This window comes from Bos indicus x Bos taurus, chromosome 10 (assembly GCF_003369695.1).
Source record: "Bos indicus x Bos taurus breed Angus x Brahman F1 hybrid chromosome 10, Bos_hybrid_MaternalHap_v2.0, whole genome shotgun sequence".
Lineage (NCBI taxonomy): Eukaryota > Metazoa > Chordata > Mammalia > Artiodactyla > Bovidae > Bos > Bos indicus x Bos taurus.
Genome location: NC_040085.1, coordinates 41,900,092 through 41,925,402, shown reverse-complemented (window position 1 = coordinate 41,925,402; position 25,311 = coordinate 41,900,092). Strand labels below are relative to the sequence as shown.

Below are 25,311 nucleotides of genomic sequence, written 5' to 3'. Positions count from 1 at the left end.
CAAATCAATAAAATTAGAAATGAAAATGGAGAGACCACAACAGACAACAGAGAAATACAAAGGTTCATAAGAGACTACTATCAGCAATTATATGCCAATAAAATGGACAACATGGAAGAAATGGACAAATGCTTAGAAAAGTACAACTTTCCAAAACTGAATCAGAAAGAAATAGAAAATCTTAACAGACCCATCACAAGCACGGAAATTGAAACTAACCAGAAATCTTCCAGCAAACAAAAGCCCAGGACCAGACGGCTTCACAGCTGAATTCTACCAAAAATTTAGAGAAGAGCGAACACCTATCCTACTCAAACTCTTTCAGAAAACTCCAGAGGAAGGTAAACTTGCAAACTTATTCTATGAGGCAACCATCACCCTAATACCAAAACCAGACAAAGATGCCACAAAAAAAGAAAACTACAGGACAATATCACTGATGAACATAGATCCAAAAATCCTTAACAAAATTCTAGCAAACACAATCCAACAACACATTAAAAAGATCATACATCATGACCAAGTGGGCTTTATCCCAGGGATGCAAGGATTCTTCAATATCCGCAAATCAATCAATGTAATACACCACATAAACAAATTGAAAAAAGCCAAATGATTATCTCAATAGATGCAGAGAAAGCCTTTGACAAAATTCAACATCCATTTATGACAAAAACTCTCCAGAAAGCAGGGATAGAAGGAACATATCTCAACATAATAAAAGCTATATATGACAAACCCACAGCAAACATTATCCTCAATGGTGAAAAATTGAAAGCATTTCCCCTTAAGTCAGGAACAAGACAAGGGTGCCCACTTTCACCACTACTATTCAACATAGTTTTGGAAGTTTTGGCTACAGCAATCAGAGCAGAGAAAGAAATAAAAGGAATCCAAATTGGAAAAGAAGTAAAACTCTCACTGTTTGCAGATGACATGATCCTCTACATAGAAAACCCTAAAGACTCCACCAGAAAATTACTGGAGCTAATCAGTGAATATAGTAAAGTGGCAGGATATAAAATCAACACACAGAAATCCCTTGCATTCCTATACACTAATAATGAGAAAATATAAAGAGAAATTAAGGGAACAATTCCATTCACCATTGCACTGAAAAGAATAAAATACTCAGGAATATATCTACCTAAAGAAACTAAAGACCTATATATAGAAAACTATAAAACACTGGTGAAAGAAACCAAAGAGGACACTAATAGATGGAGAAATATACCGTGTTCATGGATCAGAAGAATCAATATAGTGAAAATGAGTATACTACCCAAAGCAAACTATAGATTCAATGCAATCCCTATCAAGCTACCAACGGTATTTTTCACAGAGCTACAATAAATAATTTCACAATTTGTATGGAAATACAAAAAACCTCAAATAGCCAAAGCAATCTTGGGAAAGAAGAAGGGAACTGGAGGAATCAACCTGCCTGACTTCAGGCTCTACTACAAAGCCACAGTCATCAAGACAGTAGGGTACTGGTACAAAGACAGAAATATAAATCAATGGAAGAAGATAGAAAGCCCAGAGATAAAGCCAGAGATAGGTTTCCCTGATGGCTCAGACAGTAAAGCGTCTGCCTACAATGCAGGAGACCCGGGTTCGATCCCTGAGTCAGGAAGATCCTCTGGAGAAGGAAATGGCAAACCACTCCAGTACTCGCCTGGAAAATCCCATGGACAGAGGAGCCTGGTAGGCTACAGTCTATGGGGTCACAAAGAGTCGGACACGACTGAGCGACTTCACTTTCTTTCTTTCTTTCTTTCATGGATATTTTATCTTTGACAAAGGAGGCAAGAATATACAATGGAGAAAAGGCAATCTCTTTAACAAGTGGTGCTGGGTAAACTGGTCAACCACTTGTAAAAAAATGAAACTAGAACACTTTCTAACACCATACACAAAAATAAACTCAAAATGGATCAAAGATCTAAACCTAAGACCAGAAACATAAAACTCCTAGAAGAGAATGTAGGCAAAACACTCTCCAACATAAATCACAGCAGGATCCTCTATGACCCACCTCCCAGAATACTGGAAATAAAAGCAAAAATAAACAAATGGGACCTAATTAAAATTGAAAGCTTCTGCACAACAAAGGAAACTATAAGCAAGGTGAAAAGACAGCCTTCAGAATGGGAGAAAATAATAGCAAATGAAGCAACTGACGAAGAATTACTCTCAAAAATATACAAGTAACTCCTGCAGCTCAATTCCAGAAAAATAAACAACCCAATCAAAAAAAAAATGGGCCAAAGAACTAAACAGACATTTCTCCAAAGAAGACATACAGATGGCTAACAAACACATGAAAAGATGCTCAACATCACTCATTATCAGAGAAATGCAAATCAAAACCACAATGAGGTACCATTTCACACCAGTCAGAATGGCTGCTATCTAAAAGTCTACAAGCAATAAATGCTGGAGAGGGTGTGCAGAAAAGGGAACCCTCTTACACTGTTGGTGGGAATGCAAACTAGTACAGCCACTATGGAGAACAGTGTGGAGATTCCTTAAAAAACTGGAAATAGAACTGCCATACGACCCAGCAATCCCACTGCTGGGCATACACACTGAGGAAACCAGAATTGAAAGAAACACATGTACACCAATGTTCATCACAGCACTGTTTATAATAGCCAGGACATGGAACCAACATAGACATCCATCAGCAGATGAATGGATAAGAAAGCTGTGGTACATATACACAATGGAGTATTACTCAGCCATTAAAAAGAATACGTTTGAATCAGTTCTAACGAGGTGGATGAATCTGGAGCCTATTATACAGAGTGAAGTAAGCCAGAAAGAAAAACACTAATACAGTATACTAACACATATATATGGAATTTAGAAAGATGGTAACGATAACACTGTATGCGAGATAGCAAAAGAAACACAGAGGTATAGAATAGTCTTATGGACTCTGTGGGAGAGGGAGAGGGGGATGATTTGGGAGAATGGCATTGAAACATGTATAATATCATACATGAAACGAATTGCCAGTCCAGGTTCGATGCATGATACAGGATGCTCGGGACTGGTGCACTGGGATGACCCAGAGGGATGGTATGGGGAGAGAGGTGGGAGGGGGGTTCAGGACGGGGAACACGTGTACACACATGGCGGATTCATGTTGATGTACAGTAAAACCAATACAATATTGTACAGTAACTAGCCTCCAATTAAAATAAATAAATTTATATTAAAAAAAAGAATAGCAGAGAAAATGTATGGGATAAATAATATACAGGCAGCTTTGTTAGAGATCTACTCAAAAATAAATAAAGGTAAGGCTGCCAAGAAACAGAAAAGAGATCTGGAGAAATTCAAATCAAAACAACAGTGAGTTTACCCCCTACATCTGTCAGAATGGCTACCATCAAAAAGTTTACAAATAACCAATGCTGGGAGAGAATATGAAGAAAAGGGAACCTCTGTGCATTGTCAGTGGGAAATGTAAACTGGTGCAGTCACTACTGAAAACAGTATGGAGGTTCCTCAAAAAACTAAAAATAGAACTACCGTATGACCCAGCAATTCCACTTCTGGGCATATATCCTGAAAAAATAAAAACACTAATTTGAAAAGACAGGTGCACCCAAATGTTCACAGCAGCACTATTTACAACAGCCAAGCTATTTCAGCTACCCAAATGCCCATCAAAAGAGGAACGGATTAAAATATGGTACGTATATATAATGGAATATTACTCAGCGATAAAAAAGAATGAAATACTGCTATATGTAGCAATATGGATGAACTTAGAGAATATTATGCTTAGTGAAATAAGACAAAGACAAATATTACATTATATCATTTATATATGGAATCTAAAGAAAACACAAATGACTGAATATGCAAAACAGACACAGACTCACAGATGTAGAAAAGAAACCTGTAGCTACCAAAGAGGAGAGGGAAGGAGAAGGGACAAATTAGGGTATGTGATTACCATGTACAACCTACAACACATAAAACAGATAAGCAATAAGGATTTACTGTATAGCACAGGGAATTGGACCCAGTATCTTATAATAATCCATAATGAAGTATAATCTGTAAAAATACATTATCTGTACTTTGTATACCTGAAATTCACATAATACTATAAATCAACTATGTGCATGCATGCAACTCCTGCATCTCTTGCATTGGCAGGCAGATTTTTTACTACTGCGCCACCTGGGAGGCTATGCTATAATCATCTATACTTCTTTTTTTAAAAATCTCTGGAGTACTTTGTCTTAACACTACAATACTGACATGTTCAAAGTAACCTGAATATCAAGACCCCAGAGATTTCATTATTAAACAAAGAAAAAAAAAGAAAATCTAATTCTTAAAAGAAAGTAGACATTAACAAGATAGGGAAAAAACATGGAGGTCAAGGGGGTTAGCTGTTGGGAGTGAACTATACCCACAGAGCCCTTCTCTCTCACTCTCCAGTGGTGTAAGTGTTACAATCAATATCTAAATACTAAAATATATACTGAATATGCTGTTATCATGACACTAACATATAAAATTAATACTTTCTCTTTGTCAAAATAACTTTATCAGAAAAAGTATATTAAAATACAGTATTTAATTCCACGCTTCCTATAACATAAAATAAACTTTTACCATTACTTACTGTATTGATGGTTTGGGGGTATATTGTTACTTGTAAGAATTTCACTTTTCAGCTGATCCTATAAAAAAAATTTGAATGATATGAGAATGAAAAAGAAAATGCATATATTCTCAGCACCCCTGACACACACACACACACACACATGAAATTTGGTTCTAAATCAGTATCTTTATTCCCAACTTTGTAATTATTAGTCCATAAGAAAAACACACTGAGCACTATTTACAGATATATTTCTTTAGAATATTACTTCAGTAGGTAATTTTTATGAATTCTAAATACCTAGAAACAACATAAGACTGTTCCACTCTGACTTAAAAGGTATATAATGTGTACACACACACACATTCATAAATTAGGATCTCAATCACTTTCTAGACAAAGGCAAATTAATCATTACAATATCTTTCTGAGAAATAAAAGACAGAATCTTGGAATTAATTCAGTTCAGAAAATTCAACTGTTCTTTTCTAGGTAAATATGACTAAGACTGCTTAGCTTTAAGACATGACTTAGCATGCTTAGTTTTGAATCAATCATTCACTGTGATGCATCACTGTAAATGCTTAAAATATATGCTACGGATACATTTTTTAAAAATCTGACAGGTATCATCTTTCTTTACAATCCTTTTCAAGTAATCATTCTCATATGAAACTCCACAATGCAACCAGAATGCCATCAAAATGAGAGTGTGAAAAACCATAAATCCAGTTTTAATTTGATAGTATAGGTTTTCATCTCACTGTCAAGTGAAAGATGTCACAAAGATCTTCAAAAACAAAAGTGCTATTTTTAACACGGAGTCAATTCAAAAACTGTGTTGCACACTTCTGACTTAGTTACAACTTAAGCAAAAGACCAGTATCTTGTCCTCATTAGAGAGAGACCGCATATGTAAAGTAAATCCCAGGAGTATAGTCAGCTATTCAGGGGACAAACTGAAATTACCAAGATCTGTTCCCTTGACCCCTGGTAAGACATGCTGCAGTTCACATTCCAGTAGGCACTGAGACTATCAAGTCGTATCAGCTATAAAGGAAAAGTTGGAAAAGATCAGGCAACTAACAAACCGAAGTTATGTATCAATATTAAAAGAATATTCTCATGTTCACTATACCAAAATCATCCAACTGTCATTTTGAACTTTTAAAGGGAAGAAGATAATGCAAAAGTGGAGGAAAATGTATGTATGTTCTTCAGAGACTTTATTATTAATCTGGGCTTCCTTAGTGGCTCAGATGGTGAAAAAAATAACTGCAACACAGGAGACCTGGGTTCAATCTGAGGGTCAGGAAGATCCCCTGGAGAAGAAAATGGCTATCCACTCCAGTATTCTTGCCTGGAGAATTCCATGGACAGAGGAGCCTGGCGGTCTACAATCCATAGCATCCTAGAGAGTCGGATATGACTGAGTAACTAACACTTATTAATCTAGCATTTGCTGAATTGTGCTTGCAGGAACAGTGTTCCCCAGGGGATTTACTCATTCAATAATCAAATATTTATTGCGAATTCAGTATATAACAGACTCTGTATTTCAATGAATAAGAAAGACATGATTCCTCCAATGAATACAAATGGCTGTTTCAAAGGAAGGGTGAAGGGAAGAGGATTCTATGATCAACAAGGTGGAGAAAAGTACATACAAAATATCCCTTTGGAAGATTCAAAGTGTTTATTAGCATATTTAAAGTATTGTGAAATCCTGGAGTTTAAAACAAAACAAAATATACCTGTCTAACTATGAACACCTTTCTGTTTTAGTCAGTAATCTTATTTGACCAGAGAATATTTTTTCAACAAATCTAATATTATCTCAATTATCTAATGCCCCATCAAATACAATTTGGGAAATATTAATTTTATCCAGCTTCTTTATATTCTAGGTGAAGAAAGGTAAGTGATTTTAGAAGGTAACATAGTAACTAGCTGAGCCAAAACTAAACCCTAAACTTTCAACTCCCATTCAATGGAATATTCTGTTCTATCAAGATTTCTTGAAGAAAATACATTAAACGTTTGTACTTAGGAAAATAACTAGATTTAAAAGTCTAGTCTAATACCTTGTATATAATTTTTTCTGCTTCATTTAATATGCATGGTGTCCAGTGTTTGTTTGCAGTCTAAAACAGAAAAAAAGAGTAACTGTGAAATGAAGTATATGTATCACAAAACAGTGCTCTAATAACCGTAACAAAATAACTTAGAAATAACAAGACATCCAGTTAACACTGGCTAATGTGAGTTACCTGTTTTTCATATTACAAAATCAAAGGAACAGTGAAAAAGAGAATTGAGGAGGTTCTAATTTAATTGAGTTCATTCATCCAGAAAATAATTACTGAGCTATTGTGTGTCTGAGAGTGGGTATGAATAAAAAAAAAAAAACAAAGAGCTAGCTAGGCAGTAGTTAGATGTGGCTGAGTGGAGTCAGAGGAGGTTAAGGAGAGGCTTTTCAATTTTAATATAAAGGAGAGACTTAAATGCGCTTAAATGGTTAGAAGACAGAGGTGGGCAGGGAAGAAGAGTTGAAGATTTAGGAAAGAAAAGGAAATTGACAGAAATAAGGAAGAAAGGACAAAAGGTAGAAGAGAATGAGAGAAAGTCGGGGAAAGGCTCCTAAGGACATGGGCGAGGATGGGATCCAATCAGAGGTGGGGAGATTATCTAAGATTTAAGAGTTAGTCTGCATTTGAAAAGATGGAAAAAAGGAATGGTACAGATACAGAAAGAGGTGAGTCTGCTATTATTGTTGTTATAATAGTCAATGTAGTAGTTGAAGCAGAAATTGAGCCAATGTGGCAAATACTTTATTCAAACTATTTAATAAATCATCACAAAAACACTAAAATACAGGTAATACTGTAGTAATGAATGGAGGTTGGATAGAAGGAAACCAACATGGTAACCATACAGTAAGGTGTCACAGGTGCTTTGATAAAATGTGAAGGGGAGTATTTTTAAAAAAGAAATAGTAAATTCTAAGAGTGAAGTAAAAAAAAAAAAAAAAAATGAGAAACAGTAATATCTCAAGGAAATATTAAAACCTGAATAAATCACCAGGAAGTTTAAGGGAAAAGAGTAACACAGGCAAAGAAAACCACATGAAAAATCTGAGGAAAGATACAGAGGATCAAACAACAAGAAACTACATCATCCTTACACCCTAGTACTCCTGCCATCAGTCAATGCAAACTAAGTCACATGACTATGTTGTGTTTTTCATTTGGTCCGCTAGAAGCTCAATATTAAATACTGACCTTTCTTATGACTAATATTGTTAGTCTCATTTTTCTGAAACGATTATGTCTCTACCTTTCAGAACACAGATTCTGGTTCTTCGAAAGTATTATAGGATTATTTCTTTTTTATTGAAAGCTATTTCAAGTTTATTTTGGAGACAAGCAAAGGATAAACAGTGTATTAAACACTAGCTTCCTTGACTCCCTTTCCTTTATTTCTCCAATACCTGTTAATTTTTTTTTTTTTTGCTTTGATCTTCAACTGATGTATATCTCTACTTCTCTGTATGCATGTATCATTCTTAAGGAATCCATGGAACAAAGACCTTTTTCTGTTTAATAGACTACTTCTCTTTCCTTTTCCTTCGTCTTCTTTCCTTCCTAAGGTCCTCTTCACATAACTAATCAAAAGGCAAAAATATACCCAATGTGATTTACCACTCACTGCCCTTAACTTTAAAACATGTTCCTACCACTTAGTTGTCCATAATAGAAAAAAAAAAAAAAGTCCAATCAGGATATACCCACTCTATATACACTCTATATACTAAGGATCTTAAAAGAAAAAACAAACTGCATTGTAAAATACTTAATCAAAATAAATTATGTATATTTCAAAATAATAAACACACATATACATACATATAAACAGATACACATGTACAAGCTATTTGGAAATTATACTGTGGAGAAGAACTTGACTCTGGAAATCTATCTTCCCCTAATTTACTACACATTTAAGATACAGCTTTTAAGACCTTCAAAACACTTGTTCTTAATATTTCTATATTTGTTAAACTCAAAGATAAAATAATTACAGAATATAATAAAAGTATCACTAAAAATAATAAATTTCTAGAAAAGCTGTAGAAAGGTTACACAAAAAAATAAAATAGCTATTTGCAGCAATAGCTGATTTTAGGAAATTCACCCTGAGAATAATATTTTACAGATTCCACAGAAATTTTAAATAAGGTCAACTTTACCAATAGACTAAGTTCTCCCAGTGTGACACCAAATGAAAGAGGCCGCTTGGGATCTGATACCTGTCAAAGAAAAAAAGTGACATTAAAATACACTCATAGTGAGGATAAATCCATTTTACACTCTACAACAGGCAACACAGGACAAAGAATTTACAAGGAAGTTACACAACACAAATGGATTTGTGGAGAAGAAAGGGAAGGAAGACACTAACATGGCTGAGATTTTCCATATTTTGTAGGCATGACACTAACATGATACTTTCCCAGTGGAACTATTTTTTTTACTAGAAGTGAGAACACTCACTAAACAGATTCTTGCCCAGATAGTTTAAAAGAGATAGTTTCTTTATGTATACCACTAAAGATGTTCTTCATAGATAAATAAAACAAGGAGTTGCAGATAAAACAGTGCCACTAAATTATTTACAAAGATTTTCACATTTAGAAACGTGAACTGTCTCTCTACACCTTTAATTTCCAATGACACTTAAAAAAGAATGTTTGTTAGAAGATGCTCAAGATCCCTAATATTTAATTTCCTCAATCCCTTAACCCAAAATCTGCCATTATTAAACTGATCTAGTTCTCATCTTCAATATCTAATAATATTTATACACAGTGCTTAAACTGTGCTATTGTGTGTATGATGACTTTGTTTTTGACATCTCAGAGATGGACAAAAATTAGTGTTTTTTGGTCATGAAAGAAAATAGGGAAACTAGAGACAAGAGAAAAATCATATAATGTTCTAAATCATCCATCAGGGACTTGCGTCACATACACCCTTCTCAAACAGGAAAACCATGATCTGGTATAGCTGTAAAGAAGGAGCTTTGTGAGCTTTGTTTTTAATATCAGATATATTATGGTTTGTGGCAAAATATATTTGCTTCATTCTCATATTCATCTTTTTAGGCCTATGGATATCGAGCTCAAAATAGCTTGCAGCTATTTCAGTAGGAACTTTAATAAAGCACAACTCCTCAGCTGCTAATGCACTACCCATAAATTACTGCTGTCATACAAAGAGCATCTTTATGATAAATTATACTCCCCCTACCCTCATTTCTATATTTTTAACTATCCTTCCACACACAATAATTAAGGTAATCACACTGAAAGAGGCAAGATACAAGGAAGATCCCTTTGCGCTTTTAATTTTTTCTGTAGATTATTTTAATATATTTTGTCACTGACACCAACTTAACTGTAATTGATGTTACTTGTCCCACTCCTGAGCATCTCTGTATTTTTTCATTAAAGAGAAAGAAATAACGTACCTTTCAAACTGTACTTGCTCAGTAGAAAAGCTTAGTTCAAGTTTAAACTGAAAGTGGGAGGGACGGTCAAGAGAGAAGGGACATAGGTATACCTATGGCTGATTCAAGTTTATGTTTGGCAGAAGCTAACACAATACTGTAAAGCAATTATCCTTCAATTAAAAATAAAAAAAGTTTTAAAAGCTGAGATTATTATTCATCAACATACCACACTGGCTTTAAGAATAATTCTTTTACTTCCATGACAAGTTGAGTTCTAAGTTTGTTTTAAACAAGGCAATTTATGAATTAGGCTTTTTAGACATTTGTTTGTAAAATTCTGTCTACTGGACTTTCCAGGTGCCTCAGCAGTAAAGAATCCACCTGCCAATGCAGGAGACGTGAGTTCGATCCCTGACCCAGGAAGATCCCACGTGCTACGGAGCAACTAAGCCACAACTACTGAGCCTGTGGTCTAGAGCCAGGAGCCGCAAGTACTGAGCTCATGTGCTGCAACTACTGAAGCCGGGACACGCAGAGCCCACGCTCCACAACAACAGACGCCACTGCAGTGAGAAGCCCAGGCCCGCAACTAGAGGGCAGGCTCTGCTCACCACACCTAGAGAAAAGCCCACAGCAATGAAGACTCAGCAGAGCCAAAAAAAAATTTCAGTCTAATGATGAGCTAGGTTTTTCAGACATTTGTTAGCAAAATTCAGTCTAATGACTATAGAAAACCAAAACATAAAGTTGGTATAAGACGGAGATGGTATATCTTGAAAAACTACAAGTGTATCTTACTGAATATGAACTGAAAAAAGGGACTTATCAGGAAAGTAAAATAAATTCTCTATATGGCAGTATGACTTTAAATGTAATCTAAACTTAGAGCAAACTAAAAACAAAAAAGAAAGCAACTCATTTTTGGAAAAGATGAAAAAGCATTTCCAATTGGTTACATAAATGAAAAAATTCAAGGCTTTTCAATTATGCTTCAAACTTTAAGACAAAGCAATGCACATTAAGTTTAAAATATTGATTATGTTTTAATTGAAATTAATCAAATAGTTCTTAATCAACTAACGTTAAGCTTTTAGTTATCAGTAAAGTGGTTTCTAAACATTGCTCCACATGTATGTGAGTAGCTCTGTGTGCTAAAATCCTGTGTGGTAGAATGTAAAGTACATGAGACTACCAGCCAAGTGACCTAGGTTTTAGTCCCCTTTCTAACAACCACCATTGTAACCAATTACTTCATTACCTCTGGGAACCAAATTTTTTGTCTTTGTAAAAAATAAAAAAATTAGTTCCTTAAAGCTTTATTAGTCTAAGTCTTTAAACAAAATTCAAAATAAATAATAAAGGAAATCCAAAAATCTCTTAAATTAGCTTTAGAAAGAAACATATGGTGGTTTATGATATATTTACACATTTAATGTAAAAAGCTTAATGCTAATAAGGAGATACGGTAGTGTACTAATCAGGAAAAACTTAATCTTGGATTTAAAACTGCCATGTATGGGCAAATCAATAATCAATAATTAATAATAATAATTAATCAATAATTAATGTCATAAAACACACAATTACTTACACCAAGTAAACTACTTACATCATCTTCATATTTAATGTGAATGTCTGTGATTTTTACTTGTACATTTTTAATTACTTGAGTTGCCAATTTTTCCAAAAATGTATCCTTTTTGGCTTCTTTTGCTTTATCTATAAAAAATACAAAAATACAAGTTCAAGAGCTGAAATTATCACATAATTCATAATCAATGATCAAGGATAGCTAAAGTACTACTCAACGGGAATTACAACCTATTCCTTGCTTTATTTTAGATTTTAATATGCATTTCCAACTTAAAACTTATTTTTCAGCCACTATATCAACAGGGAAATCCCTAAAACTTATTTTGAAGTTACATCATAATCTAACATTTATTTTACCTTTGAAGACAGAAATCAAGTGGCAATGTGTATAAATAACACATGGCATAAAAACCACTTTTACCTACCTTTTGAGCGATCAAGACCTTTAAAAGGTTTCTTAAAATGTTTTTTGTGCTTTTTACGTTTACGTCCTTCTCAGTGGAAGCATTTTAGTGAGAAAAGGATAAAATTCAAGTTAGCAGACTAGAGGACAGAAGAGAACAACAAGAGACTTCTTCCTGACAGCAAATTTAGTACAATTCACCGTATTATATTCTAAACTGACCTGTTACTTCAATACAGGCAGAAATTCACAAACCTTTTTTAGTCTAGAATAACCTTCTGTAATAAAGAAAGTAACTTGGCAGATGCAATTACACAAAAATTGAGTAAAATATCTGTACACAGTGCCCATTAGAATATTTACAACTGCTTATAATATAAACTTTAATTTTTATTTTCAACATTGCCAAAATATTGGAAATGTAATAATGACAGAATATGTATGGTAGGAGCACAAACGAAATGAATGGGTAGGTTGCTGACAGATGACTTCCTCTGAATGATACACCTCACAAAAACAGGATCCTTTGCAGTCTCGAGGATATAAAGAATACAAAAAGGGAAAAAAACTGCACACAGAATTTTACATTTAGCTTAATAATTCCTTTAGTATCTCTTTTATTTGGCACTGCCTTGTTTCATGGCATTAACCCAAACCTATCTTACCCAACTTATAAATCTTTACATTCAACTGCCTGCTACACATCAAATCCAGTCCTCACTCTTGGGGCAGCCTCTGTATGGTCTCCCCTGTCTCCAATCTCCACTCTTTTCTCTGATCTAACCTCCTCTGACCTAATACGACCAGATTCACGTCTTCCAAAATACTATTCACAGCCTGTTAATCCCTGCTCAAAATTATTTTAAAGGCTCTTTGTAGCCTGCCAAATAAAATGAGAAAGTGTTTGCATGACACAGAGGTCCTTTTATGATCCAGTCCCTATCTCTCTGTCCTGTTCTATCTTCTGCCACTCATCCTTGCACTGGACACTTCAAGAAGACTACTGCTACTTTCCAAAACAAGCTATAACTTTAAAAAAAAAAAAAAACAAACACTTTTTATTTTGTCCTAGTGTATAGCTGATTAACAATGTTGTGACTGTTTCAGGTGAACAGAGAAGGGACTCAGCCATATATGCACATGTGTCCATTCTCCCCTAAATTCCCCTCCCATCCTGGATGCCACATAACACTGAGCAGAGTTCCATGAGTACAAGCTATAACTTTCTAATGCCTTACTGCCTCTACACATAGTAGATTCCCTGAACTTAGTTTGCTCTCCCTCAAGTTCTTCAGGCAAATTCCTAGGAGGCTTTCAAATCTCAGGTCCAGCACAACTGCATGTGCAATGCCTTCTTCAACTTTTCCAAGGATCTCCAAGGCCATCCACTCTAGTACCTTATGCAGACTTCCACTAAGCAATGAATACACTGTATTTGAAGTATCTGCACAACTGGTTTGTTTCTAGTCAGGAGGAGTCCTTCATTAGGACAAGAATTATAATATCTAGGCACAAAGCACATGATATGTATCTATTCAACTGAATCAAAGTTATCTACATTTGGATATTAAAATAAAATATATAAGCTCAATTAATGTTATAGAGAATACATTGATATTTAGCTCGAAATTTTAAATTTGTTCTTCCTTGATATTTTAAAGCAAATTATCCTGCCACTACAAGAACTAAGAATCAAATTATCAAGTCCTGGATTTTAAGCATAAGACCCTAAGTTTCAAGAAGAAAATATTTACTAAACCTGTAACAAACAGGACTTTGCTATTACCAGGAGTTCTTGTCACAGTGATGGTCCCCTAAATCTTTTTCATTTACAAATTAAACATTCAGCAAAGTTCTCAGAGAAATACTATTTGAAAAGAAATAGCTAAGAAAGCCAGAGAAGCCCTGAAAACCATCCCACTTAGGGAGAAAGTTTTCGGAGACAGGATTCAGCTGCCTGGGTGTAGAGTCTGGAGTAACTCACCCTTCTCATCTGACCTCCTATTATCCTTCTGGGTTCACATTTGTCCTAGAACCTTGTTCTGTCTTTGATCTCAATGTTAGATGCACCATGTTCCAAATGGTTTCAAACTCTAATCTGAGTACTACAGAGTCTTCATTTAATCTGATGGATAGTCACTTTCTAAAGCAGTTCTCAAATGTTTTGGTCTTAGGGTCCCTTTAATACACTTAAAATTTAAGAACCTTAACCAGCTTTTCATTAGGGTGGGTTACAGATACTGATATTTACCACGTTGGAAATCAACACTGAAAAGCTTTTTAATAGTTATTAACTTATTAAATAACCCATTATGCAATAGCACAGGTAACGTGTATTTATAAAAAATAACTATGTTTTCTGAACAAAAACTTGTAATGAGAAGACTGATACGGTTTTACAGTCACAAATCTCCTTAATGTCTGGTTTAGTAGGAGACTGCTGGATACAAATACCTGCTTTTGCCTTTGCTCTTTTAGGATCTATTGTTTAGGTTGGAGTATGTGAGGAAAATCTGACCTAATTACAGAAATGTAATAGGAAACAGGAGGAACATCTTCATCTTTTGCATATGACCATCTTTTCATGTAATTATGGATACTACATCAAACTCAACCAGTGATAGCTTCTTAAAGCTGTACCTTGGAATCTGAAACTATCTGTCAATTTTTCGTCTAAATTAAAGTCGGTCTACTGTGCACTTTAATACATTCATAATATTTTACCACACTTTTATAATACAGAAATACTGCTTCATTGAATTATACAGATCTTATAAATGCGGAGTCATTTTATTTTTTAATATGAAAAATCACATTGTTAATACCACCAAAAATCTCATCAGAAAAGTCTTTGAGTATGGGAAGCTGTGAAGCTCAAAGTAGCAAATACAAATTCCCCAAAATTCTAATTTTTGTTCAAAAGCTCAAATCTTATTGCTGGTAACAAACAGTGTCAGTTCTTTTTTCTTAAAGCTGTGTTGTTGAAATGTCTACCAAACACCCAAATCTGAGTAATAATCGTCTGTCAGCCATTCTTTGAAGTAAAATGGCTTCCCATGAAAAAAGCAACTAGTTCCACTAGTTCAACTAGTAAGATCAGAAAACCCAAACAACTGCACAAGTATGTTCCCTTGAGACAATTATCCTCCTTCAGTCTACAGAAGTGCAACATGTATGCTTCCTCTTTTGTCACAAAATGACAAAGACACATATACTCAAGAGCTGTAATCTATTAAAATTAAATGGTTTCTATTTCATCAATGGTTTTCTTAAGCAAAATTGCTGCTTCTTCCATTCTATTTTGGTTTTTACTGTGCGTGACTGGCAGGGAACAATACAATAGCTCCTGGCAGTAGAGTTTGGTGCCACTGCCTTAAATCATGGGAAGGCAGCCAGCAATCTTACACAACATTGCTTTTGCACCAACAGTACCAATGTCAATACAGTGGGGAAAAAAAATAACGTCTTAGAATTATTATGAAAATAGTTTTGACTTTTTGAAAATCATTGCTCCAGAAAAAAAATTTTTGATGAGTAAATATACACTCTCAAAGACTCAGACACAACTGAGCGACTGAACAACAACAAATATACACTCAGGAACTGAAAAAATGAAAGCATTGTAAAGAACACATGAAGTCCAGGGCAACTAAACAAAAGACATCTTCAACAAAATTAACTGTTCTCATTTCAGAATCATCAAATTCTAGGCCAAGTTTAGTTTTTTGGTTTTGTTTTTTTAATCCAGGCTAATACACATTTTTGGAATAAAAAGAAACTCTGAATCATGAAGTTTTACTTTAGAGTGACCTCTGTCTGTTTTGTTTTGTTTTTTAAGCACTGCTTGCTGCCCAGTGATTTTTTTTACATATTTAAATAGGCCACTAGAACTCATTTGTATCCTGGAGGCAGGTTGCACTTAGTAAGATCAGAAAACATTGCCCCTGGCAGTCTACAGAAGTTGGTTCCATTATAACCCACAAAATTGGACAGTGAACCATGAGTTATCTTTTATATTAAACAAAGTGACTCTAAGACAAGAGTCAGTCACTCTTACTCAAGGGGCAGATTTGTTCAAAGAGAAACTCCTTTCAGGATAATTTCATTCATGCTATGAAATTTGCCATGCAACTCATCCTTCCATTTGTCATAATGAACCTAAAAATGAAAGAAGTTTCTAGCAGCAAAAGTAATTCTATCATAATGCTTATTGTGGTTTATATCTTGAAATAGAGATGCCAATTGCCTGCCACTTAATCGAAACAAATTTTAAGTGTGACTAAGTTAATATAACAAGTTCCTGAGAAGTTATAAATATATTTAAAATATTTAAAAATATTTAAAATATTTTAGTATTTAAATATTGTTTAAAATATTAGAAATTATTATTTTAATGTGCTTGGTAAACTTCCTAAGATACAAAAAAATCCTACTGTAAATCCTACAACAGTCAGCCTTCAAATCTGCCTTTTTTGTGAGACTGTCCAGGACAGTAGTCTACATGTGCTGCAAAGCCACTACACAGATGAAGCAAATCAGGGAGGACAGGAGAAGAAAGTCAGGGAAACATCTTTTATCAAGGTCCTAAATAAAGTCTCACTCAAAAAAATAAAGGTTCCATTTTACTGCTTTTTACAAGTTTGAGAACCACTGCTACAGAAGAGAAATCGTTTAATTGAAAAACTACTATACTATTGAACGAAGTCAAAAAGGCAGTCCAGATTTGGAAGTTATCCACAGATCAAACTGTAAACTGCATAAGGCAGTGGGCTGGGTCTGTTTCACCCCACGAACACTGAGCATCCAGCATAGTCTTCCTACTAGAAGACATTAAGCATTTGGTGAGTGAATAAATGGCTGCAGAAGATGGAGAAACGAAATGACAGTGAAGGGGAAAAGCATGAATTACATTTCCATATTTTCTAAAAGGATGACATGCCATATAAACTCCATTAAAAGCACAAGCATGGATAAGAATATAATTTTGTATGTAGCTCAGTATAATTAACCGTGCATACCCACCAGGCTTTATGTCCTTGTAAACAAAGTTTTCCAAGCCATATATGAACTCCCCTGAATGTGCGCCTGCATCCGCACGGCAGCAATAACCAAAATGCAAAGCATTTTAAGACATCTTTAATTTCACATGTAAAATACATCTGAACTCAGTTCAAATAATTAGACATCAGATAACAGAACAAGTAAAATCCAGTGACACTAAAACAACTTACTTCTACGGAAATATTCTCAAGTGACACCATTTCCATTCTTTCAACAGACAGGCTCTGTTTTCATATATTAAAACAAAAACTCTTAATAATTAAAATTATAACAATTAATAATTTCAAGTTAACCAAAACAGACAAATATCAATTATGGCTAATGTCTCATTGATTTACCCAATTTTCAAAGAGAGTAAAAATCTGCTAATTTGGTTCCCTTTCTGCCCACCATTTGTTCATTTTCAGAAGGAAACACTGCTGCAATATTTATGCTAATTTTAGGGTTAACTGAAATGAATTCATCTAACTTTAGTATCATGTTCCCTTCAAAGACACACTATCTGAATCCTTTCTATTCATTCTTGTTAGTGATGGTTAGGTAACACCATCTTCCATTTTGCTCCCCAAATCCAGCTTATATACCACTACCCAAACACAGCCATGATCAAATCACTCTCCAGATTTTTAAAGAAAAAGTAACTTCCTGACTGTCTCACTGACTATCGATCAAAGTCCATTATAACGCAGTCAAGAGCCAGACTGAGTTCAAATTCTAGCTCTATCATTTTCTAACAGCATAACCTAGAACAAGCTATTTAACTTCCAGCTTCCTCAACTATAAAATGGGAACAATAAAAGCCATTAAAGCATAGAATTATGACTATTAAATGAGTCAGCTGATATTAACCACTTTGAAGAGTGACCCGCAAACAGTAAATTCTCAATAAATGTTAGCTGCTATCATTATCATCATCACCATCATGGTATTCAAATTTCTCAAAACCGATATAAACTTAGTTTTCCAACTCCCCTCCAGCTACACTATCAAAGTCCCAAATTCTTAGCAGTTCCCCATACATGCTCTACACTTTTTCATTTCACTATCGCCTTAACCTAGAACGCCCTCTCTCCCTTCTGCATACTCAGCTGAAATACAGACCTTCAGAGTGTCCACCCCGATCTCTGGCTGAACATGATAAGCCCTTTAGGAACTTCTGTAATACTCTAACTGCATCTCATTAATGAGACTCAACACCCTCTCCTGTCTATTACCATACATGAGGTCTCTGACAGTAGGCTACAGGAATTTTCTAATTTTTGTGTTTACAACAATGTGTTCAACAGACTGGCAGCAGACTTCTCAAAAGTACCTGGAAGTTAAAAGATTTTTACCCTTAAAATTCTAATGTTAAACTCAATATTCTATCCCCAGCCAAATCAAACAAGTGTGGAAATAAATTACAAAACTTTCAGACTTGAAAGGATCTTAAAAATTATATCCAGTGCATCCTTTCTTAAAAGCTATCAGAAATGCTTCAGCTAAACAAAGGAACAAAACTAAGAACAAAAGGCAAGGGACTCAATGAATTAAAAACAGAAGAGCAGTGAAGATCAGTTCTAGGATGACAATTATATAGCAGAACTAAAACAAACAAACAAACAAAACACAACCAAAAAAACTGCTCTTCAAGAGGGCAAGGGGGACAGGGAGAGGACAACAGATGTGTTTGGACAACTGCAAAATAACACTGAGAGCCATATGATTGATAGATTTCATGTAGCACACAAAAGAATTTAAGGTAAATTTAAACAGAAGGAAAGAAGCATTTACAAATTTAAGAAAGAAAAACAAAAGGCTGGTGCAGAGGAAATATAATCACAGTATATTATCTGACCCATCCAGTGAACAGTAATTATTTTGTCACAGTAATGTAAATTTTGACTCATAATTGGCCAAAAATTATGATACGACCATATTATGAGAAGATAGAAAGAGGAACTGAGGATGAAGGAAGATGGTAAGAGAGGTAAATTCCTTGACTACTGTGGAAGGAAATACAAGATAGTGCCTTACATTAATAAATTAGATAACCACAGAATGTTACTATTTCTAAAATGATGGCTCCCTCTAAGGAGTGAGTTGAAAGGGTAGAGAAGGGTGAAACAAGAAACTGACATTTTTCATAAATCTTTTTGGAAAAACTATTTGATTTCAGAGTTAACGTTAACTCTAAAATTTTAAGAGTTTTGATAAATTAATATTTTAAAATATAGAATCTATATAGCATTTGAAAATCTTTTGATTTTACTAGGAATTTAATATTACCCTTTACTTTACAATAGCCTTTCCAAAAAAATAAATTTAGTACAATGAAATAAAAGAAGAAAAATATCAAGAAATTTATTTTGACAGTTAAGCAAGCTCTCTAGAAATGAACTTGTATTTCAATTTTCTTTTTTTCCCACATAATAGTGGGCAGGCACTCTATTTTATCAAATGAAACAAACTGAGTAAAAGTACATCTTTAAAGCAGATCAGACTAAAAACTCTATTTTCATTTTTATCAACTGCTGCTTATAGTTAAATCATTTTCTCTCCTTATCTCTGAGTCTCCATATATAAGCAATAGTACTTTTGTGCTTTCAAACTCAAGAAATAAGTGGGAAAATAATAAGTAAAAAAAAATAAAGTATAGTAGTCAAGTCAAAACTGTTAATTAAAAATGATGAAATGGAAAGCATATAAAGGCCAGGGTTGTCTTTAATCATTCACATGAACAACATTATATGAAGATAGGGTCTATATTCATATAAACTAGAGAAAGTACTTAAATGCAGTCAAAATGACTAAATGTATTTCTTAATAATTGAGAAAAAAAATCTCTATCAACATATTTCCCAACTTCTGAATTTATCTCTTTTATACTTGGAGCATTTTGTTGACAAATCTAATAATGTTAATGAAACTGAGTTTCAATTTCTGAATCTTAGTTCTATACTAACAAAAATTAAACTTATCATCCAAGAAGCTACAATATAATGATTATTTATAAGCTTAACAGCCCCATTTACACAAGCTTAGTACTACAGATGTTGATGCTCTATAGATTTATCAAATCATCCTTAACAATCTCTCTGCCAGACCCAAAAATAAGTTTCCAAAGTATTAACAACCCAGTGACTTAGCAGTAGCAGTAGTCAAAATTCACAAGCACTTAATACAAAATGTATAGCAAACTATCATTTTGCTGATTAAGCTGTCAACTACTAAAACGGAGAGAGTATATACCATGCTTTCTCTTATAGTTCACTGGAAACACTAAAATATTTTGAAAGCAATCACAGTTATTTCTATTCCAAAAAAAAGAAAAAAATGAGTTTGGGGTTTGTTTCTCAAGAGGGAAAATATAAATTATATATATTATAAATTAAAAGTATATAATTACATGTAACAGCAATATATCCAACCATACATATACCAATTGATGACTACATACAATTATATGTATGTGTATTAACAAACAGATTTAATCTGAACTGATTTAAGGAAGAAATTAAATTCTAGTGCTCTCTAAGCCTTTTTCCTCATATTAAAATTAATAAAACTATTTCTAAATAACCAATATTAAGTAAAAAGAAATATTCACACTGAATTGGCATAAAACAAAACCATGACCACTTTGCTTTGTTTGGCAGATAAAAGTGACAGAAATTAACAAAACCATTTTCATGGAAATACAGATCCTTAAGTTTCAGCGGAAATATAAGATACAGTTAAATATGAAAAGAGAAAGGAAAAAAATGTTTAGACTTTTAAATTTTTCTACCATTAAAAACAGCCTCTGTATCTGAAATATTTTAGTACTTTTCTGTAAAAGAATCAGTAATTCTGAATAAGGGAAAAACAGCCAGGGAAAAAAGAATTAGAATCTTTGACAAAGAATTTTAATAAACAAGCTATTTTTAAGAGAGATTTCTCTTGATTTAATTAAACATCAGCAGCTTAAGCATCTTATTATAGTATCTAAAAATAATTTCTATCATTTCTAACATTGGCCATATCTTTAAAGAGAGACCAAAGAGAAATGCCTTAGGCATTTCTAGTACCATCTTCTTCCATCATAGAAATATATAAACATGCTACCAAATGATGCAAAAATGATGTAAAATGCCATTAATTTTCATACGCCAACCAGCAATCAGAGTATGATTTGCCTTGAAAGAGAAAAACAAACTTGGAAAGGCTTGGAAATGCCTTCAACTCACCATCCTACAGACTATTCGGTTTTATCCTATCCTTATTCTTGCTCCATAAACCAAATTAAAACAGTCACCAGATTTATTTTTAGATAAAAACAAAATATTAAAACTTAAGATGTTAAAATGTTGAAATCTGAAAAACCAATTTTTAACAATTATCCTGTATAATATGAAAAGATATAGCAAGGAAAAGAATTACAGCACCATTTCCTCTAAACATTACTTCACTATATTAATATGCTGAACTTTATTATCTTTCAACAACACAGGTGAAAATATAGACAAAGAAACCATTAACCTTTGGCAAAAACAAACAGGACTACAAGAACTCAAAGAATTTGGGAAGTCTCCATAAAGTAGCATAGTAGAAATGACTGGTTAAGAAAAGTAAGAAAATTTAACTGGCAGTGAGATAAAATAATCACAAAGGCAATGATTCCTAAATGTGTCATTAAAATCTTTACAATCAATATTATGAGATATGATATTAAAAGATTCTTTGGAACAATAGCTTATGAAGGCTTATGAAAGAATCCTCTTTACAGAATATTAAATGTATCTAAAACATAGGTATATGTACATTTTTCTAAAACATAAACATATTGTACCTTTCTCTGCTGCTTTTTGAAGGGCTTCTTCAATTCGGGATAACTCTCTCTGTTTAATATCTTGCAAGGATTTTTCTTCCTTTTCAGCATCATATTTAATACCTAAAATATGTATATAGTTAATTCACATATCAAGAAAGGCAATAATAAATAAATAAGCAAAGTTCAGCCTCATTATAATATTGTGTGTATGTGTAACAGGTAATCTTTGTAAGCAAAAAACATTTATATTCTTTAGATTGGCTTTACAAAAAGTTTACATAAATGATTCCTATCTACTTACAAAGTTCACATCAAAAGGAAAAGGAAGGAAGGAAAGGAATTAAAGGGAGAAAGAATACAGGAAAAAGGATGATTGGGGGAAAGGGTGAGTAGGAAGGTAAAAGGGAAAAACAAAGAGAAGGCAGAAAAAACATCCAAAAATTTCCAGTTATTAGATCTGAGTGGTAAAATTTTGAGTAACTACAAAAACATGTAAAATCCAATATCAGCTGGTATCAGTGTAAGATTGATTTAAAAAAAGACTTTGAGAAAGTAATTCAAGAACATGTATCAACAATCATAAAATACACAAAATCATATCCTTTTAATTTAGTAATCTCATTTCTGATCACGTACCTAAGGAAAAAACACAAAATGAGAAAGATATCTATAAGGAGGATGAGTTATAATGTTCACTGTAACAGCAAAAACCAGTTGGCAGTCCATAATAAAATATCATATAGCCTTTCAAAATTGTCACTATCACCATGGAAACTGTGGTTTTCATATTTCATCAAAAATAGCCCTTTTGCACTGTTGGTGGGAATGTAAACTGATGCAGGCACTATGGAAGACACTATGGAGATGCCTCAAAAAAACTGGGAGTAGAACTACAACATAACCCAGCAAACCCCACTGCTTGGCATACACCCTGAGGAAACCAAAATTGAAAAAGGCACACGTACCCCAATGTTCACTACAGCCCTATTTAGCTAGGACAGGGAAGCAACCTAGATGTCCATCATCAGATGAATGGATAAAGAAGTCATGGTATATAAATACAGTGGAATATTACCCAGCCATAAAAAGGAACACATTTGAGTTAGTTCTAATGAGATGGATGAACCTAGAGCCTATTATACAGAGGGAACTTAAGTCAGAAAGAGAAAAACAAATACCTTATATTAATACATGTACATGGAATCTAGAAAGATGGTACTGATGAACCTATTCGGAGCAACAGTGGACATGCCAACATAGAAAACAGACCTACAGACATGGGTGGGGGAAAGCAGAGGGTGGGATGAACAGAGAGAGCAACATGGAAGCAGATACACTACCATGTGCAAAATAGATAACCAGTGGGAATTTGCTGTGTGACTCAGGGAACTCAAACCAGCACTCTGTAACCTAGAGGGGTGGGAGGTAGGAGAGAGGTTAAAAAGGAAGGGGACACATGTATACCTATGGCTGACTCATGCTGATGTATGGCAGTGGCCAACACAACATTGTGAAGCAATTTTCCTTCAATTAAAAATAAGTTAAGTTTGGAAAAAATATATATACACATACTAAGCAAAGAAGCTGGATCCATGTTACATATATAATGTGATAAATGCTATGTTAAATCAAGCATGTATACAGTAAAGACTGGAAAACAAGTTATAAAAATACAAACTGTCTTTTATGGTTGATAAAACAAGTAACTTTTCCCTAAAATATCTGAACTTTTCTTAACATTATATTGATCTCAAACTGAAAAAAAATTAATAAAATTAATAGTGAAAGATATTACTTTGAAAAACATCACTACTTTAAAACATTCATTGAAAATTAAAATACTATAATGTATAATGAGAAAATTACCTACTTTATACATGCTTTTGAAAGAACATTCACTCAAAATCAGAAGCAACAAAATGGGAAAAAAATTTCCAATCTGTAGATTAACATGACAGTACATTTTTTAAAATTTATTTACTTTCATTCTCAAAAGTAAATCTGTCTAATGCATCTCAACAGAAGACTTAGTTGTAAAATAATTATTCACAGAGAATATAATAAATTTCACAAATGGTTGAAATTACTCTTTCCAACAACAATATAAAATACTTTATATAAAATGTGGCTATGTATGTATATGTAAAATGCATGTATGTGTGTATATATATGAGTATGATTAGTTTATTTAAATTATGTTCTGTTTTACTAAACATATTAAAATATTTAACCAAAGTAACAATTTAATTTTACTATGACTTTACTGAATGGTTATAACCTAAAATAACTTACTTGCTCCTGGGACAACAAGCAGGTATAATCCCTCTAGAGTTGCAACAACAGCTTCGCCATAAAGGTTCTTCCAAGGAATCTTCAAAGTTAATTTATCTAAACAAACATGATTTCAACTTTCTTATTTGGATGCTCAAGAAGATATACATTTCTCGCTTTCCATTAAGAGAAAAAGTATACAAAACCCTTCAGATATAGAGTATGAACATTGCTCAGAAAAAAAGAAACTAACACAGTTTAAAACATCTTTTTATATTACTATTAGAAATAACTATTCACATTGTGCTTTATATTTTTTAAACTTTTTGATAACTATTATTTCATTTAATATTCCCAAACTATAAGAAAAATGAGGCAACTATTACTTTGGTTTGGAAAAAAAGAAAACTCGGTCCCAGGCAGGTTTAATTATTTGCTTAAGTCCACTCAAGTCATCAATGGAACCAGAACTGATGATCTAAATATGGTACATGCTGTTCTAGTCACACCTGCAACCTCATCTCTACAGCATCAGTGTAAAAGAGTATCTGTTCAAGATCCCAGGAATTGAACCAGCAACACAGATTAGAGCACCAAAGGAAAAGACCTTTGACAGTATGCTAAATTGCTACAACTAGAAGAGGCCAACCCTGAAGGCAAGGTATACTGTTTTATGATTACCAGTATTATAAAGTGACAGGCAGGTCAGACTAGTTATATTCCAAATATTACATGAAAGGAAGAACACATCTTCTCTGTTAGAAATAATGGTATTAATATCAAGTCCTTCAGAGACTGGCCTACAGAAACTTTCTCACCCATAATGTAGATGAACTACCCTAAGTGTCACTAAGCCAAGTTTGGAGTTTTATGGGAAAAAGCTATGCAAAGCAGGAGAGAGAAGATAAAAAGGGCATATTTTCAGCTAAATTTTGAAATGGGCAAAAATCTGTCTTTGGTATCTTTCCACACTATTATTTCTTTATGCTCTTCCCAATCACTAGTATGCCCTCTTTTCAGGTCTCCAGGCAGCACAATGTCCCA

At 33.7% G+C, this 25,311-nt stretch overlaps 1 protein-coding gene across 5 annotated transcripts in view; it reads right to left on the bottom strand.

Annotated features, from left to right (window-relative positions):
• Positions 1-25,311, bottom strand: part of VPS13C (vacuolar protein sorting 13 homolog C) — a 181,570-nt gene that overhangs the window by 140,243 nt on the left and 16,016 nt on the right. For 3 of the 5 annotated variants that reach the window (XM_027553850.1, XM_027553846.1, XM_027553848.1), the window contains exons 4-12: positions 24,289-24,384; positions 22,015-22,116; positions 17,166-17,228; positions 12,166-12,231; positions 11,757-11,866; positions 8,886-8,945; positions 6,721-6,780; positions 5,606-5,686; positions 4,655-4,712 (exon numbers count right to left, since the gene is read on the bottom strand). In XM_027553850.1, the coding sequence (XP_027409651.1) occupies positions 4,655-4,712; positions 5,606-5,686; positions 6,721-6,780; positions 8,886-8,945; positions 11,757-11,866; positions 12,166-12,231; positions 17,166-17,228; positions 22,015-22,116; positions 24,289-24,384 (696 nt within the window). The remainder of the gene's footprint in view (positions 1-4,654; positions 4,713-5,605; positions 5,687-6,720; positions 6,781-8,885; positions 8,946-11,756; positions 11,867-12,165; positions 12,232-17,165; positions 17,229-22,014; positions 22,117-24,288; positions 24,385-25,311) is intronic. The other 2 variants (XM_027553847.1, XM_027553849.1) reach the window with 1 other exon arrangement.